This window comes from Carcharodon carcharias, chromosome 3 (assembly GCF_017639515.1).
Source record: "Carcharodon carcharias isolate sCarCar2 chromosome 3, sCarCar2.pri, whole genome shotgun sequence".
In the NCBI taxonomy this organism is placed as follows: Eukaryota; Metazoa; Chordata; class Chondrichthyes; order Lamniformes; family Lamnidae; genus Carcharodon; species Carcharodon carcharias.
The window spans coordinates 107,804,671-107,823,346 of NC_054469.1; the positions used below are offsets into that span (position 1 = coordinate 107,804,671).

The window sequence follows — 18,676 nt, forward strand, 5'->3', positions numbered from 1 at the left end:
ATTTGGTAAATTTGGTTATCTTGGTTTATGGTCCCCACAGGGATCGTAACGCTATAAACTTGAAGAGCTAATTTAGTCCAAGTATAATTTACAAACAGTCTGATTTGCATTTTGTGGTGTAATACTGAAAGAGACAAGAATGTTACTAAATAGAAAACCAAATACTCATCAGGTCAAAATCCATGTATGTCAACCCTTAATACTTAGAGCTCAACTGGAGGAATTATTAGAAACTCATCCACACCAGGTAAAAATGAGTTAAAAAATTAATGCCATGGCTGACAGCACTGAAAACCATCCCAAGAAATAATGCCAGAAGACTTTTACAACCCCAATATCCAATTCTTTCTCTTGCTTGATAAAAATGAGAAAATAGTATTTGCTGAAAATCTTTATTTTAAAAAAAAACAAAGTATTTATCCTCAGGATAAAAAACAATGTCCACCTTGCTCCAAGTTTCTGCAGTTCATTCCCATTAGGCTTAGAGACACTGAGCAGAAGGCCAGTATATATAGAATTTAATTTATGTAAAATTAAATTTGAATATATTCAATCAATATAGCACCTTTCAGCATAGGTAATGTTAAGAAATATCAGAACTTATTACATCGTAGGAAGAATCCTACCTGCTTCATTTTTTTTCTGGAAAGAAACTATTTTGAAATTTGAACCAACTTTTAAGACTTACTATCACCCTGAACACAAAAGAAGTCTTCCTTTAATTTAATAATGCCTTCATTGCAATGCCTGGAAGTAAATTGTGTCCTTGTAAATATTCTCCATATGCGTATCAAACAGTCCTGTGAACAGCTCGCTAATAAAAGGTTTCCATCTATTGGAGTACAAAACAAAAATGGTGCATAATTACTAATCAAATTTCAAAAGCTCTAAAGAAAAAAATGTCCTGTCACACAACAGGAAGGTGATATATTCAGTAGCTTGGTTTAGATATAAACAACTCAAAATATGTTTTAGCTCAAAAAAATCAAATTAATGGTCCATTAACATTAAGAACAGACTGTGTGGCAGTTACTTCGAATCACAAGTTTCTTAATAACAACTTAAGGACAAATCATCATGTTGAATAACCACTGAAATTACTTACCACACAGAGCCCATTCAACTCCTCGAACCCAGTCTTCATGGCCCATAAGTATCTGAATTTTCTGAAACTGCAACAAAATGATTTTTCACTATACCGCTAATCAATTATCCTAGTATATTCAAATATACAACACATGATCAGAATATGGATTTTTTTTTTGTTCATTCATCCCTAATTGCCCTTGAGAAGGTGATGGTGAGCTGCTTTCTTGAACCACTGCAGCCCATGATAGGTACACCCCAGTGATTTTAGGAAGGGGGTTCCAGGATTTTGACCAGGAAACAATGAAGGAATGGCAATATAGTTCAAGGCCAGGTTAATAAGTGGCTTGGAGGGGCACTTGCAGGTGATGGTGTTCCCATGCATCGGCTGCCCTTATCATTCTAGATGGTAGCAGTCGTGGATTCGGAAGGTGCTGCCTAAGGAGCCTCGATGAGTTTTTGCAGTGCATCATGTAGATGGTACACATTGCTGCCACTGTGTGAGGTGGTGGAGAGAGTAAATGTTTGTGGGTGGGGTGCCAATCAAGCAGGCTGCTTTGCCTTGGATGGTCTCAAGCTTCTTGAGTGTTGTTAGAGCTGCATTCATCCAGGCAAGTGGGGAGCATTCCATCACACTCCTGACTTGTGCCTTGTAGATGGAGGACAGGCTTTGGGGAGTCAGGAGGTGAGTTACTCACTGCAGGATTCCTAGCCTCTGACCTGCTCTTGTAGCCACAGGATTAATATGGCTGGTCCAGCTCAGTTTCTGGTCAGTGGTAACCCCAAGGATGTTGACAGTGGGGGGGATTCAGCAATAGTAATGTCATTGAATATCAAGAGATGAAGGTTAGATCCTCTCTTGTTGGAGATGGTCATTGCCTGGCACTTGTGTAGCATGAATGTTACTTGCCACTGATCAGCCCAAGCCTAGATATTGTCCAGGTCTTGCTGCATTTGGACATGGACTGCTTGAGTATCTGAGGAGTCGTGAATGGTGCTGAACATTGTGCAATCATCAGTGAACATCCCCACTTCTGACATTATGATGGAAAGAAGTTCATTGATGAAGCAGCTGAAGATGGTTGGGCCTATGACACTACCCCAAGGAACTCCTGCAGCGATGACCTGGAACTGAGATGATTGACCTCCACCAACCACAACCATTTTCCTTTGCACTAGGCATGACTCCAAACAGCAGAGTTATCCCCCGATTCCCATTGACTCCAGTTTTGCTAGGGCACTTTGATGCCATACTCGGTCAAATGTTGCCTTGATGTCAAGTGCAGTCACTCTCACCTCACCTCGGGAGTTCATGTTGGATGATGATTTAAAAGGGCACAGAGGTCAGGTGTGGAATGGTATAAAGAGTAAGGCCTGGGGTGGAGCAGCCAGAGAGGCAAAGGACAGGAGCGCAGCGCTGTAAAGAGCAAGGCCAGGAGTGAAGCGGTCAGAGAGGGTGGGAGTGGAGCAGCATGAAGGGGAAGATAGATGTGGAGTGGTCACAGAGGGTAAGGCCTGGGGGCTGGGAGTTGGGGGGGGGGGGGGGGGGGGGGGGTGGAGGGGGGAGCGCCATAAAGGGAGGGGCTGGGGTGGGGGGGTGGAGGTAGTCAGGTCAGGGGGTAGGTTGTTGGGTGGTCAGGGGGTCAGGGGTGGGTTGTTGGGTGGTAGGGGTATAGTCAGATCAGGTTGGGGGGGATGGGGGTAGTCAGTTCAGGTCAGGCGGGTGCTCGGGGTGGTTGGTAGTTATCCAAGTAGTTAGACTAGGTCTAAAATTTCTGTCTAACATTTCTTGAGTAACTATTCAGGTAAGTACCACGGAATTGTTCAAAGTCTCCAACTCAGAGTCAGAGACATTTGCGCAGGGTTCCGGGAAGCAGGAGAATTACCCATCAGAAATTGAAGCTTCCCAGGCATTTCCGATGTGGGTCAGCGTGTCAGGAATTTCACAGAGTCCCAACACCCATCTCTGTCATACTTCTGGTCTTCAACTCTCCAGAGACTGTAAGATTTGGCCCATTAGGTATCTATGTGCAGCGAAGGTTTACCTGACTGATTCCTGGGATGGCGGGACTGACGTTTGAGGAGAGATTGAGTCAATTAAGATTATATGCGCTGGAGTTCAGAAGAATGAGGGGGGATCTCATAGAAACCTATAAAATTCTAACTGGTCTAGAGAAGATAGATGCAGGAAGGATGTTCCCGATGGCAGGGGAGTCCAGAACCAGGGATCACAGTCTGAGGATACAGGGTACACCATTTAGAATTGAGATGAGGAGAAATTTCCTCACCCAGAGAGTGGTGAGCCTGTCGAATTGGCTGCCACAGAAATTAGTTGAGGCCAAAACATTGTATGTTTTCAAAAAGGAGTTAGATGTAGCTCTTGAGGCAAAAGGGATCAAAGGGTACGGGGAGAAAGCAGAAGCAGGCTATTGAGTTGGATGATCAGCCATGATCATAGTGAATGGCAGAGGAGGCTCGAAGGGCCAAATGGCCTACTCTTGCTCCTATTTTCTATGTTTCTATGTATTATATAAGCACAGGCCAAGGTTATATTGTGGTATGCAAATCTCTCCTGAACTTCAGAGCATTCTCAAGGGTCAGGAGCAATTCAGCCAAGCACGTGGCCTTGAGGGGGGAAATCAATCACTGCAGGACATGTAGTGTTCTCTGACACCAAAGAGTGCAGCTGGAACCTGGGAACCAGGTTGTACTATTTATATGTCATTTAAAAAGGCCAAATCAGTCACCACAATAAAGCTTATTGTAAAAGACAACTCATGCTTGAATACTAAGCAGAGTTATTATCACTGAACTAACAACCCTTTGTTGCAAAAGTAACCACAAAGAATATCTGTTAACAGTAACCCACCTCAAAATATCAGATGGAGCACAGGTTTAAGGATAAAGCTCCCACTATACTGCTCAACAATGTAACGTAAAGCCAGCCAACAGCGATATTTCCATTTCTCAGGCCAAACACCCTCAATACCATTTAGGGTGAAATTGAGACAAAATCAGGGCAAATTTGTGCTGAAAGCTTGTGTCCTCTGGCAAGTGGGCTGAGAGCACCTAAAACCTTTTTGGCAGAGAAAGCAGGCAGATTTTTTTTTTAGCCTGGGAGGATTCCAATATTGGGCATAACACATGAAAAAGGAAAGTGTGAAACTCAAGGTGGTGAAGAGTTGTACAGACATTGTTTAAAATATCCCAGGGTAGGGGAAGGGCGACGGGAAACAGGTACATTAATTTCACAAACATCAGCAAGTACCAGTCCATGTAAAGTGGCCTATCCAAGTAAAGTTCCAGACCCAGAAAGTCAAGCAGACCTAAATATGGTCAGGATGCATCAGGGGAGAGCGAGAAACTGAGGAAGGAACGGAATGGATAAGAGTTCATTTCAAAATTACTGAAGCTCTAGTCAGAGTAAAGGGAACTCTTTGTATTTCAAATATATTCAGTTCCAAAAGCTACACAACAAATATGCTCTAAGCTTTTAAAAACACTAAAATTGCAGTGTTATCTGACTTAAGAATAACAGACACAAACTTTGGTAAATAGCAAGATCACTAATTGTTCATTTACAAGCGACAAATTAACTCAAAAGGAAAATGTTCAGATTTCAAAATAGTAAGTTCCATTGCTTTTAATGAATTATGTCTATAAACACAAATTTCTTAAGTATTATCAACTTACTTGTTCATCTTCTCGGACAAATAAATAAACTTTGCCATCATCACCACCACAAGCCAGAATTACAGCTAGAATCAGACAATTTAGCTGTGAGATGAACAGAATTATACAATGCAAAACAAATGCACCATGATCTTTTGAAAATTTAATGATATATACTTACAAAAGAAAGCCAGTCATCATTATTCATTTTCATAAAAATTTTAACTGTTCTCTTAACATATTTTTTCTGCTACTTTTAAGCACAAGCCAAATGAACCTTCTAAGCCTTTACATATTCGAACACACAATTTTCTTCTTTAGGAGGGGAGAAAATTTATCTATTTTAAATAAATAAATTTCAACTTAAAGTTTGTCCATTACAAATGGAAAGTCAAATCAAGCTGATTCCCATTTCCCTCAGTAAAGGATTTTTGCCTTCTCATTCCTAAACAGTTGAGGCTACCAGCCTGTTATGTTCCTTTATTCATGGTAAACGTACGAATCATAGGACAAGGGCTGGTAAACAATAACGCAAGTTCTTTATTGGAAGATAAGGCTATGTACAAACAATGTTAATTGCGGGGCTGAGTAGGCACATCTGCCTTGGAGTTCTGCTACTGTATCCCAAGTACAAAGTCATGCGGTTACACATCACACCATGTCTAGAGGTGGATAATAATTAACAGCAATGTAAGATACGCTCACTTTAAGATACATGACATTGTATCACAACACAGCTGACAAGTAACTAAAACCAATTTAGTTGATTTTGAAATGTCAGAAATGTGATACCCTAAGTGTAGTTATGACCACAAATCTCCCAACTGTCCATACCTCGTTTACATTCCTCTTCCTGTGTAACGATTTTTCAGTCATATTTTTAAATGAACATTCATATTGTTAAATTACTATATAAACTTAATATAGAACTTCTCAGGTAACATCGCTATTTGCCTGTCATGCTGTAAATGAGCTTCTCATCCTTAGGTGGTGCTCTGCATGAGCTCCTCAAGCTCACTCAACTTTTTGTTTCCTTTATGTAAGAATGTGTCCATATACCCAGCCTTGATTAAGCTAAAAAAAGTTATTTTACTTTTCTTTCTCCCACTACAAGCCTACGGCCCCCTTAGCAATCAGATGACCCACCATCATCCAGTCAAGAAGTGTTGGCTCCAACATATCTAGCCTCATTCTCATTCAACTTCTGCAGCATTCCCATTGCAACAATTTATTGTCGGGCCAGTGCCTGCTGCTCAACATTTCTCAGTCAGCTCTGCCCGAACTCATGTCCATTTTCCTCGGGCTGCCTGTCATCACTGTCAATAAACTGTCACTTCATTTCTCAAACTACAAAGGCCACTTGCATTAGAGGCATTTATATATTTTTCAAACTCATGTGCCATTTTACTTGTGACTAACACAGGTGAAGCTTAGTGGCAATGCAGGATCCTGAGAGAAGACAGGGAAGATAATGGGCAGTATATATCATCTAGACATACGATCCCAATTCTACATGGTCATGACAGATCCACAGCTAATTCAGAAAAAGGTTACATTAGCCATGTCTAGGGACAGTGACATTAATCACAGCAGCAGCTCTCAAATTTTAAATACCCAAATAATCTCTATTTTTCACAAACTATTTAAATATCCCATTCTACTTTGTCCACCACTCGTCTCCAATTTTTGACACTCACATTTTGCTCATTTTTCTATCTCATTTCAAACTACTTAACTCTCCTCTATTTTCCAATTTTATTTATTAAGGCCCAGTTCATTGTATTTTTCTTTGCCCACTCCTCTGCTTTAAAAATCCTGTTGTGTTTCATTAACATCTTGATAACTGCACTAAGTTAAATACAGTCATTGATTTTTTTTACATAAAACCAAGACTCCTTTAAAATGTATCCTCTAACTCACCATAAGCAATGCTTTGGGGGAACTACTAGTAATCTATGGAAGATCAACTAAAATTCCAATTTGTTAGCACTTACCATTACTGCCTGGCAATCGGGCTAACGCAACATCCATCATGAAACCATTTCCGAATGACAAGGTTTGTATGCATTCACCTAACCATAAACAAGTTATGAAATTTATTTTTGCTTTTTTAGAATTGAAACACTCGATAGAAAAAAGCAACACATAAAATGCTATACAACATGTAAAGGTCGTCAACCATGTCCAAATTGAATAAATGGTGCAAGGTAATCATTAATAAATTACTGTAATACACTAATAATTCTCTATACTGCCCAAGCTTATGAAAATAAATGGGAGCAAGGACACTATTACACTCTGTTAGAATTACTATCCAGCTATTAAGCCTATTTTTTAAAATCAATTTATAAGCATCACAAGAAACTCATTATTCTGGCATATCTAACTGGACATAGCAAGCTCAGAGTTAATAAGAAGCATTTCTCACTTCTGGGATCTCAGTAGAAATCAGTATGATTTCCAACAGCACTCTCTTCTAAAAATCACATATATATTAGTCATTGTATCACAGGAAAGTGCATTATTTTTACACTAATTTTTGCCTTCTATGTTCCTTCAACTGCTTCAACTTTGGAAGTTGGTTAGCACCTGCTTTCAAAATTTGGGCTTCTGTAAAATTTGAAATTTAGGTTTCAGTCAAAATTCTATTAGCAATGGGACTAAAAGTTACTTGGAAACTTGTATAAATACTAGTATTTATCTCAATTACACTAGTGAGCTGCTTAGCAGAGATCACAGAAGGTATTGGAGAAAAGTAATTTATTTTGCAAACTTACAAAGCAAATTCACTCCTAGTTGCTATGACAAACAATTTTATTAGACAGTTTAGAAAGACAATAGCTTAGGAGAGGGATCCAAATTGCCATCTTGATTAGAGACCATGTAAAGGTTTTAAAAGTGAACAGAAAATTCATTTCAATGGAGTTGGCAAAAGTTTTAAAAGAAACATTAACTGCACACACTTGAGTAGCCAGAGTAACCAACTGGGAATTTTGTATTCATGAAGTGCCGTTGGCTGTACAAAGAACCAGCTACTACTAACTGATAATCAATTAAAATGAAGGTCAAAATAAACAGGGAACCAGTGAGGAATTGAACTCTGATGAATAGCACTCCAAAACAGTCCAACCCATCATCATTTCAAAGGAGAAGGAAAAGAAAAATAATGCAGATGCTGGAAATCTGAAATAAAAACAGAAATTGCTAGAAATATTCAGCAGGTCAGGTAATATCTGTGGAGAGAGAAACAGATATTTTAAGTCAATCATCTTCCATTGTAACTGAACCTGATCCATAGCAACAGCACTGAAACATTATTGCAGCCAGATTTTCATTTACTTATACTTTGCATTTAGTATATAGAATTCTCTGTTCCGGATGCAGTCTCCTCTACATCGGGCATAAACTGACTAATCGCTTTGGTGAACACTTCAGTCTTCAGGCAAGATCCTGAGTTTCTGGCCATTTGTCATTTTAGTTCTCCATCCAATTCCCACTATGACCTTCTTGTCCTCAGCCTCTAACACTGCACTAATGAAACTCGATGGAAATTTGAGCAACTATACCTTAACTTCATATTTATGTTCTTATACTTTCAAATATTCATGATATTTTAAGCCCTTCTTTAATCTCATGCAACTGCCCTATTTATTTTGCTTTGTGGAAAATTAAAACGTGGAAGGATTCAGTAATTTATACTTCCTCATTTGCTGTCTATGAGAATATTTCAATGTAATTGCTGCCTATCCTTCTTAGTAAAACAACTGCTGCAGGATGCCTGGAGAGCCCCTTGACTTGGTGTCAGATTCAAACTGACATCGGTAGAAGGGAAATCAGCATCACAAAGATGCTAGATCTTTGAAGGTAGCTTTCTTCCAGGACAGTGGCGTGTTTCATTGCTTCGCCACTAATCATAAAATACAGCCCATTATTTCTTTTTACTTACTTAATTTAAATTTATTGTTGGTGCTGAACAACAATTCTATCAAGGTGGGGAGAAATCATCAACAAAAGCAAGTAACCGTAAAGTCAAAAATCATATGTATAGACCAAGTCCAAAAGAAGAAATGATTAGCCATGAAGCAGGGAAACGGCCACCAAAATTTAGTAAAGGGTGAGAAATCATTAACTGAAAGTGGCAAAAACCTGCAGAGACCAAGTCCAAAATGGGAAATAGGAAATGATAAACCAAAAATGCAGTCATGGTCATCATTACTGACGCTAGATTTATTTTCCATATTTATTAATTGAATTTAAATTATCCAGCTGCCATGGCGGCATTTGAATGCAGAAGTTCCACAAAAGGGCATTAGGCTGGGCCTCTGGATTACTAGCCCAGCGACATTACCACTACGCTACCATCTCTTCCTGATGGGACTGTGGATTGTCTTAAAGCAAAGGCATAATAACGCATGCTTAGGATGTGGAATTCATATATACAAATGAACATAAACAAATTGCAACACAAGGAGTGAAAGCCCTGGCATTTCACCAATGCACAAGTTGTTCTAAAAGGATCATTCAGAACGACATAAGTGCAATCACTGACTCCACTGGACTTCGTTCATTCAAACTAAAATAGTGCCCTTACGTGCCATTATTGGTTATCCATAGGAAAACTTAAGAAGTTACCAGCTATTAATTGAAATATCTATGTACTGCAAAAAGACTGATGTACTCTGCAGCAGCCAGGAACGAGCCGTTGCCATAAAAGTGTAGGGAAGAAATGACCCTGGCTTCCACTGGTAGTCCCCTGTTTTCCAAGTGTTTACCTGCAATCAAGATTGTAGCATGCAGCATAACTTTGTCTCCTTACTTGCCTGGGATCTAGCTCACAGTAACCAAGTCCAGGTAATTACACCTTGGCCTGTTTATGTGATTGGGAGGGCAATGACATGTACGTGCAATCCTCATGTGTTTCAATCTGGCAGAATTATATGGCACAGGAGACCATTCAGCCCATCATGCAAATGCCAGTTCTTTGGTAGAGCTGTCCAATTATCACAACCCCTGCTCTTTCCCCAAAGCCTTGTAATTTTTTTTCACTTTAAGTATTTCTCCAATTCTCTTTGAATTTGCATCCGCCACCCTTTCAGGTAGTGCATCTCTATCAAAATTGCAGATTGTGGACAAATCTCTTTTTAATCTTCTCTATTCTAAAGGAGAACAACTCCAGCTTCTCCGTGTAACTGAAATCCCTCAGCTTTGGTGATGATGATGATGCCAGATTCTTCACAGGCAAAGGCCATGGAAAGGCTCTTCTCTGTGGTAGTTGGCATGACCATTGGTGACTGAAAAGACTAATTCTTGATCTGCAGGCTCTTGAGCAGTTGGAGCACAGGAACCTCTAGGTTGGAGGGGCTGTGCTATAAGCAGACTCCTTCCATTGTCTGCACCTTTCTTCAGCAGCCTCACATCTATTTGTTTCAAGTTTGCTTTCCTGGTTGTTGTGTGCCAACTGTGTCTGTTAGCAGCCTCCTGCTCCCATAATTGTTGGTCAATGTCAGCCATAGCAAGCTGTCTTGCTGATGACAGCCACTCTATATACTTGAGTTTTGGTAGCAATGCGTAATAAATGGTTTGTCAGGCACACTTTGGCAGGCAGCCAATAAAGCTGTTGGCTTTGGATAGTCGATTATCTGTGCCCAAGTTGACAGTGGCACCACTTGACATAATGCTACCTAGATAGGTAAACTGATCTATTGCTGTCAATACTGATCTGTTGTGGACTGTAATTCCCTTAGGACCACGGTTGGTACAGATTTCTTTATGCTAATAGTAAGGCCAAAGGCATTTGCTGCCTCAGAGAAACAGTTTACAATGAATTGTATTGCCTTCAATACAAAGGCACAATCATCAGCAAACAGAAGTTCCACAAAAGCTTCTCTGTGGTTTTCATATATGCCAGCAGTTGTTTCAGGTTGAAAAGACTGTCATCTGTTCACAAGTGGATGGATATGCTCTCTCTCAAGCCTGTCATTGCTACTTGAAGCATGAAGAAAATAAAAAGGGTTGATGCCAGAACCTACTCTTGCTTAACAAGAGGTAAGGAAGCTGTCTGAGAGAGCTCTGTTTTGCATGGCCTGACCTTTCTGGCCTTCGCGCAGCTGGCGTCAAATGGTGAGGAACCTTGGAGAAGGGCATACCAATATAGATAGCATCTTCCATTGTCCATCCCGACTGACCTCCTTGAACACCTTGCTGAGGTCTATAACAGTAGCATACAGGCGCATGATTTGTTCTCTGCATTTCTCCTGGATCTGACTCAGCACAAAACCATCATGTCAGTAATTCCCCAATTGGGTCTGAATCTGCACTAATTTTCAGGGGTGCTTTCTTCAGCCATTGTCGGAACAGTTCTATTCAGAAGCATTCTGGCCAAAATTTTACTTAAAATGGAGAGCAAGGTGCTGCCTCTGTATAATCAACAGTTAAGACTTCTTTCCTTTGTTTTTGTACAAGGGAGACAATCACTGCATCTCAACCCTGGTACAATTCCTGGTACAATCTCTTCTGCACCCTCTCCAAGAGCTTAGCATTCTTCCTATAGCATGGTGCCCAGAAGCCTAACCAGTAGTTTACAAATGTTTAGCATCACTTTCTTGGTTTTGCACCTTATTACTAAAGCCAAGCCATAAGCTTTTTTAAACAGCCTTCTCAGGTCCTGCCACCTTCAAAGATTAGTATATGTACTCCCCTAGGTTTTTTTGTTCCTGCATCCCCTTTAAATCTATACTATTTTAATCATAATCTCTCTTCTGACTTTTCTTACCAAAATCTATCACCTCACACTTCTTTGCGTTTAACTTCATCCACGTCTAAATTCATCCATTTCATCAGTTTATCCATGTCCTTCTATCTTCTGTTACTAGTCTTCTCATTGTTTACTATATTTCCAAGTTTCGTGTCATCAACAAATTTAATTATGCTCTGCATATTCAAGACTAGTTTTTACATATACACACACTCCCGAGGAACACCACTATACTGCCCTCCTGACAAACAACCATTCACCACTATTCTCTGCTTCCTGTCCCTTAGCCAATTTTGCACCCGTGCTGCCATGGTGCCTTCAATTTCAGCTTTAATTTTGTTAATAAGTTTATTTTGTGGCACTTTGTCAAACTTCTTCTGAAACTCTTAATACACATCAAACACCTGAGACTCATTAGCTGTCACTGTTACTTCAAAAAACTTGATCAAGATAGTCAAACAATTTGCCTTTACCAAATCTGTGTTAACTTCTTTGTCAGCAGCTTTTTTGAAATAGTGTAAATACAAAGAAATTCGATAAGGAGACCACTTGCCCGAATTTGTAGGCATGAAACCAAAAATGGAAGCCTAAAACCCACCACCATAAATTCTCCGGCCACTGAGCTGACCAAACATCACAAAGAAAATTAACAGGATAAAATAAATCAAAGCATTAAGCTTCCAGACTGTCTCTTTAAATAACGTTGTATTCAAAAGCACAGTCATGAAACCAAAATTTACGTGAGTAAAACAAAGCAGTACTGTTAGTAAAAAAGGCAGGAAGTGGCATTGAAACTTAAATGGCATCATGATGTTATAATGAAACATCCCCCTATTTCTTGACCACCTATTCACCCAAAATGCATGCCAATTGTTAATCTCCACCTTCATTTTTGCTCCATTACATCCCAGGTGTGCTCACTCATAAAACTTAATGGAGCTGAAAATCAGGGTTCATGTGTTTTTCATCTTTTCTGATGCATGTGGTTGAGACAAAAATAACTAATTTTAAAATGTATATTTCTTGGCAGCTATTTTCACCTGGTGAGAAAATGAAAATAATGATCAGGGCATCTAACTGTGAATGTTATATAGCAATAATAGGAAACTCAGTGGAATGAAAATTTTGAATTGCATTCTCATTTATAATCCACTTATCATATTTTCATTTGCCATGAATATATACAGTAAAATTAATACCTTACCCACAAAACCTTGCTTAGTCCAAATTTTGACAGAGGAGTCTGCTGCTGCTGAAGCGATCAGCAATTTTGGATGTTCATCCAAGTCAACAGTTTCATAAATAGTGGTTACAGCACACACAGCTCCTGAATGCCCTTCTAGCTGGGTGGAAGCTGCAAACTGAATAGCAGAAGTAAAGTAATTGAATAGCATAAATAAAAACTGCATGTAACCATTGTTGGCTATTTTGCAAAATACTGCAAATAAAGGTGGCAGAGGAAGCATGGGGCAAGACCACAGTGGGGCCTGTGGACAAGATTTTTAAATTTGATCTACTTGGATACATGGAGCCAATGTAGCAGGAGGTGGTGGTGGTGGTTAGGCCTCTGGATTAGTAATCCAGAAACCCAAGGTAATGCTCTGGGGGCCAGGGTTCAAATCCCACCATGGCAACTGATGAAATTTGAATTCAATTTAAAAATACTGGAATTAAAAATCTAATGATTACCACGAAGCGATTGTTATAAAAACCCATCTGGTTCACCTTTAGGGGAGGAAATCTGCGGTCCTTACCTGGTCTGGCCTACGTGTGAATCCAGACCCACAGCAATGTGGTTGACTCTTAAATGCCCTCTCAGTTCTCAAAGGCAATTAGGGATGGACAATAAATGCTGGCCTAGCCAGTGATGCACCAATCCCATGAATGAATTTTTAAAAAAGGTCAGCTGAGAGAGAGGTGATGGATAAATAGGACAGAGCTGGATAAAAGACAGATGTTCTGGATGATTTGGAATTTATGAAGGTACACATCAGGTTATGGGGGAGGAAGACATTGGAAACGTTCTGAAAGAACAAAGATGTGGCTAAAAGTTTCATTGAAACTGGTGATAGAGTAGGCTCAGAGGCAGTAAAAGCTACCAAAATGGAAGCAAAAGGAGATGGAGCAAGATAGCTTTGGGTTCAATACAACACTAAGAATATGTACTACCTAATTCAGAACAATCAAGCAGCTAGAAGGGGTTGGAACAGTGCGGAGAAAAGAGAATGGGTGTGATGGCAATAAAAACAAAAAACTGCGGATGCTGGAAATCCAAAACAAAAACAGAATTACCTGGAAAAACTCAGCAGGTCTGGCAGCATCAGCGGAGAAGAAAAGAGTTGACGTTTCGAGTCCTCCTGACCCTTCAACAGAACTAGGTGAATCCAAGGAAGGGGTGCAAATATAAGCTGGTTTAAGGTGTGTGGGGGGGGGGGTTGTGGGTGGGGGGAGAAAAGTGGAGGGGGGTGGTGTGGTTGTAGGGACAAACAAGCAGTGATAGAAGCAGATCATCAAAAGATGTCACAAACAACAGAACAAATGAACACATAGGTGTTGAAGTTGGTGATATTATCTAAACTAATGTGCTAATTAAGAATGGATGGTAGGGCACTCAAGGTATAGCTCTAGTGGGGGTGGGGGGAGTATAAAAGATTTAAAAATATTTAAAAATAATGGAAATAGGTGGGAAAAGAAAAATCTATATAATTTATTGGAATAAGGAAGGGGGAAGAAATAGAAAGGGGGTGGGGATGGAGGAGGGAGCTCAAGACCTAAAGTTGTTGAATTCAATATTCAGTCCGGAAAGCTGTAAAGTGCCTAGTCGGAAGATGAGCTGTTGTTTCTCTAGTTTGCGTTGGGCTTCACTGGAACAATGCAGCAAGCCAAGGACAGACATGTGGGCAAGAGAGCAAGGTGGAGTGTTAAAATGGCAAGTGACAGGGAGGTTTGGGTCATTCTTGCGGACAGACCGCAGGTGTTCTGCAAAGCGGTCGCCCAGTTTACACTTGGTCTCTCCAATGTAGAGGAGACCACATTGGGAGCAACGAATGCAGTAGACTAAGTTGGGGGAAATGCAAGTGAAATGGTGCTTCACTTGAAAGGAGTGTTTGGGCCCTTGGACGGTGAGGAGAGAGAAAGTAAAGGGGCAGGTTTTACATCTTTTGCGTGGGCATGGGGTGGTGCCATAGGAGGGGGTTGAAGAGTAGGGGGTAATGGAGGAGTGGACCAGGGTGTCCCGGAGGGAACGATCCCTACAGAATGCCGCCGGGGGGGGTGAAGGGAAGATGTGTTTGGTGGTGGCATCATGCTGGAGTTGGCGGAAATGGCGGAGGATGATCCTTTGAATGCGGAGGCTGGTGGGGTGATAAGTGAGGACAAGGGGGACCCTATCATGTTTCTGCAAGGGAGGAGAAGGCTTGAGGGCGGATGCGCGGGAGATGGGCCGGACACGGTTGAGGGCCCTGTCAACGACCGTGGGTGGAAAACCTTGGTTAAGGAAGGAGGAGGACATGTCAGAGGAACTGTTTTTGAAGGTAGCATCATCAGAACAGATGCAACGGAGGCGAAGGAACTGAGAGAATGGAATGGAGTCCTTACAGGAAGCGGGGTGAGAGGAGCTGTAGTCGAGGTAGCTGTGGGAGTCGGTAGATTTGTAATGGATATTGGTGGACAGTCTATCACCAGAGATTGAGACAAAGAGGTCAAGGAAGGGGACGGAAGTGTCAGAGATGGACCACGTGAAAATGATGGAGGGGTGGAGATTGGAAGCAAATTAATAAATTTTTCCAAGTCCCAACGAGAGCATGAAGCAGCACCGAAGTAATCATCGATGTACCGGAGAAACAGTTGTGGAAGGGGAACGGAGTAGGACTGGAACAAGGAATGTTCCACATACCCCATAAAGAGACAGGCATAGCTGGGGCCCATGCGGGTACCCATAGCCACACCTTTTATTTGGAGGAAGTGAGAGGAGTGGAAGGAGAAATTGTTCAGTGTGAGAACAAGTTCAGCCAGACGGAGGAGAGTAGTGGTGGATGGGGATTGTTCGGGCCTCTGTTCGAGGAAGAAGCTAAGGGCCCTCAGACCATCCTGGGGGGGGATGGAGGTGTAGAGGGATTGGACGTCCATGGTGAAGAGGAAGCAATTGGGGCCAGGGAACTGGAAATTGTTGATGTGACGTAAGGTGTCAGAGGAATCACGGATGTAGGTGGGAAGGGACTGGACAAGGGGAGAGAGAAGGGAGTCAAGATTACGAGAAATGAGTTCTGTGGGACAGGAGCAAGCTGACACGATCGGTCTACCGGGCAGTTCTGTTTGTGGATTTTGGGTAGGAGGTAGAAGTGGGCTGTCCGAGGTTGGGCGACTATCAGGTTGGAAACTGTGGGAGGAAGATCCCCAGAGGAGATGAGGTCAGTGACAGTCCTGGAAACAATGGCTTGATGTTCAGTGGTGGGGTCATGGTCCAGGGAGAGGTAGGAGAAAGTGTCTGCGAGTTGACGCTCAGCCTCCACGAGGTAGAGGTCAGTGCACCAGACAACAGCACCACCCTTGTCAGCGGGTTTGATGACAATGTCAGGATTGGACCTGAGAGAATGGAGTGCAGTAAGTTCAGAGAGAGAGAGATTAGAATGGGTGAGAGGAGCAGAGAAATTGACACGACTAATGTCACACCGACAGTTCTCAATGAAAAGATCAGAAGGTAAGAATCCAGAGGGAGGGGTCCAGGTGGAAGGAGAATTTTGGAGGTGGGTGAAAGGATCCATTGAACGGGGAGAGGACTCCTGCCCAAAGAAGTGAGCCCGGAGACGAAGACAGCGGAAGACAGCATCGTGCCGAGCCCGAAATTCATTGAGGTGAGGGCATAAGGGTATGAAACTAAGTCCTTCGCAGAGCACTGAACGTTCAGCATCGGAGAGGGGAAGGTCAGGGGGTATAGTGAATACACGGCTGGGGCTGGGATTGGAAGATGGGGTGGGGGCGGAGGGACAGGCAGGGGTGGAGGGTCCTAGATGGGTGTTGGTGTTGATGAGTTGTTGGAGCTTGCGTTCCTTAGCACTTGAGAGAAAGAGAAAAAGTTTTTTATTGAGGTATCAGATGAGATGAAGAATAAAATGGAACTGGAGGCACGAAATGAAAAAGGGTACGGCGGTGCTGCTGGAGGGAGAGGTCGAGTGTGTTCATATGGCGGCGCATGGCACTGAGTTGCGTTGGGCTTCACTGGAACAATGCAGCAAGCCAAAGACAGACATGTGGGCAAGAGAGCAGGGTGGAGTGTTAAAATGGCACGCAACAGAGGGGTTTGGGTCACTCTTGCGGACAGACCGCAGGTGTTCTGCAAAGCGGTCGCCAAGTTTACGCAAACTGGTGGAACAACAGCTCATCTTCCAACTAGACACTTTACAGCCTTCCGGACTGAATATTGAATTCAACAACTTTAGGTCCTGAACTCCCTCCTCCATCCCCACCCCCTTTCTGTTTCTTCCCCCTTCCTTTTGTTTTGTTCCAATAAATTATATAGATTTTTCTTTTCCCACCTATTTCCATTATTTTTAAATATTTTAAAATCTTTTATGCTCCCTGCACCCCCACTAGAGCTATACCTTGAGTGCCCTACCATCCATTCTTAATTAGCACATTAGTTTAGATAATATCACCAACTTCAACACCTATGTGTTCTTTTGTTCTATTGTCTGTGACATCTTTTGATGATCTGCTTCTATCACTGCTTGTTTGTCCCTACAACCACACCACCCCCTCCACTTCTCTCCCCCCACCCAACCACCCCACACACACACACACACACACACACACACACACACACACACACACACACACACACACACACACACACACACACACACACACACAAACATCTTAAACCAGCTTATATTTGCACCCCTTCCTTGGATTCACCTAGTTCTGTTGAAGGGTCATGAGGACTCAAAACGTCGACTCTTTTCTTCTCCGCCAATGCTGCCAGACCTGCTGAGTTTTTCCAGGTAATTCTGTTTTTGTTTTGGATGTGATGGCAATTGTGTATAGAGTGTGTGTGGAGTGCTTAAAAAATTATACCTTCAACATTTCCGATCTTCAACTGTAGGAATTTCTGACTCTTTCACAACAATGTCAGACAGGCATTCTGACAGCACAGAGTTGGTAATGAAGTTGAGAGAAGTGTTGAAGAGGTAAAAGTGAATGCTATTCCCTTAGATGTGGAAGGGGGCATCTATGGATGATATCACCAAATGGTAGCATGTTGATGAGGAAAAAGGGGGGGAAATTTTGGGGAATTCTGGAGGTGATGATACAGAAGCTAGAGAAAATGCCATTTCAAGAGGTGGGCTGGTTGCATAGGGCCAGCAAAAAGAATGTGATCCAAGAACATAATACCTACATTACTGTATCATATTATTCACTGGTACTTACAAAGTAAAACTGTGCTCCCAAATTATTTTTCCTAAGGCTATAACATATAACTTCAGAAGAATGGAAAGTTATTGAAGAACTTTAACCATGTTGTTCATAAATTCTTGTTCAAAATTTGGCATGATAAATTTCTATCCTCAATTTTATCTGTTTTGTTTTAGTACCAATGACTGCAATAAAATGAAAACACATTTTCCTGGAAAAATATTATTTCCAAATCTGCTATTGGGAACAGAACAGAAAAGTTGGCTGCTTTAGAATCTGATTACTCACCTTAAAATTCTGCAACTCCCAAACAATCAGGCCGTTATCAGATCCTCCAGACACAAGTTCTGTCTCAGGGCCTGGAACAAAAAAACAGTTGACTTAAGTCACCAATACAATGTTCACTTTTAAGTCAAGTAAAACAACAGAACCAGATATTCTCCCATTTCTGCAAAACAGTATATCAAAGGATTCAGCAACAGTTTTTAAGTATTGCTTTACGGACCAGCTACTTTTATCAAACACATTATCACAGTATGTAACTTGTTTGAAAATGTCTTGGCTTAGCAAGGAGTAGGGATACTTCTGAAATCAAAGATTCAAAGAGAAATTAAACTTAATGTGGAACTCAAAGCTTGCCAGGGCTGTAATGAGGTCAGGAGTTAAGCAGCCCTGGCAGAACCCAAACTGAGCATCAGTGAACATGAGATGTTGCATTTCCTGCGGTTGCATGGGAGGTGCCTTGGGAAGGGG

General features: G+C 41.6%; 1 protein-coding gene across 3 annotated transcripts in view; it reads right to left on the reverse strand.

The window, feature by feature from the left end:
• The window catches only part of elp2 (elongator acetyltransferase complex subunit 2), a 159,318-nt gene that overhangs the window by 117,913 nt on the left and 22,729 nt on the right, over positions 1-18,676 (reverse strand). For all 3 annotated transcript variants that reach the window (XR_005942651.1, XM_041184735.1, XM_041184734.1), the window contains exons 3-8: positions 18,212-18,282; positions 12,717-12,873; positions 6,753-6,830; positions 4,780-4,844; positions 1,106-1,172; positions 689-832 (exon numbers count right to left, since the gene is read on the reverse strand). Coding sequence is in view for 2 of the 3 variants with exons in the window: in XM_041184735.1 (XP_041040669.1) it covers positions 689-832; positions 1,106-1,172; positions 4,780-4,844; positions 6,753-6,830; positions 12,717-12,873; positions 18,212-18,282 (582 nt within the window). In the remaining variant the exon portion in view is untranslated. The remainder of the gene's footprint in view (positions 1-688; positions 833-1,105; positions 1,173-4,779; positions 4,845-6,752; positions 6,831-12,716; positions 12,874-18,211; positions 18,283-18,676) is intronic.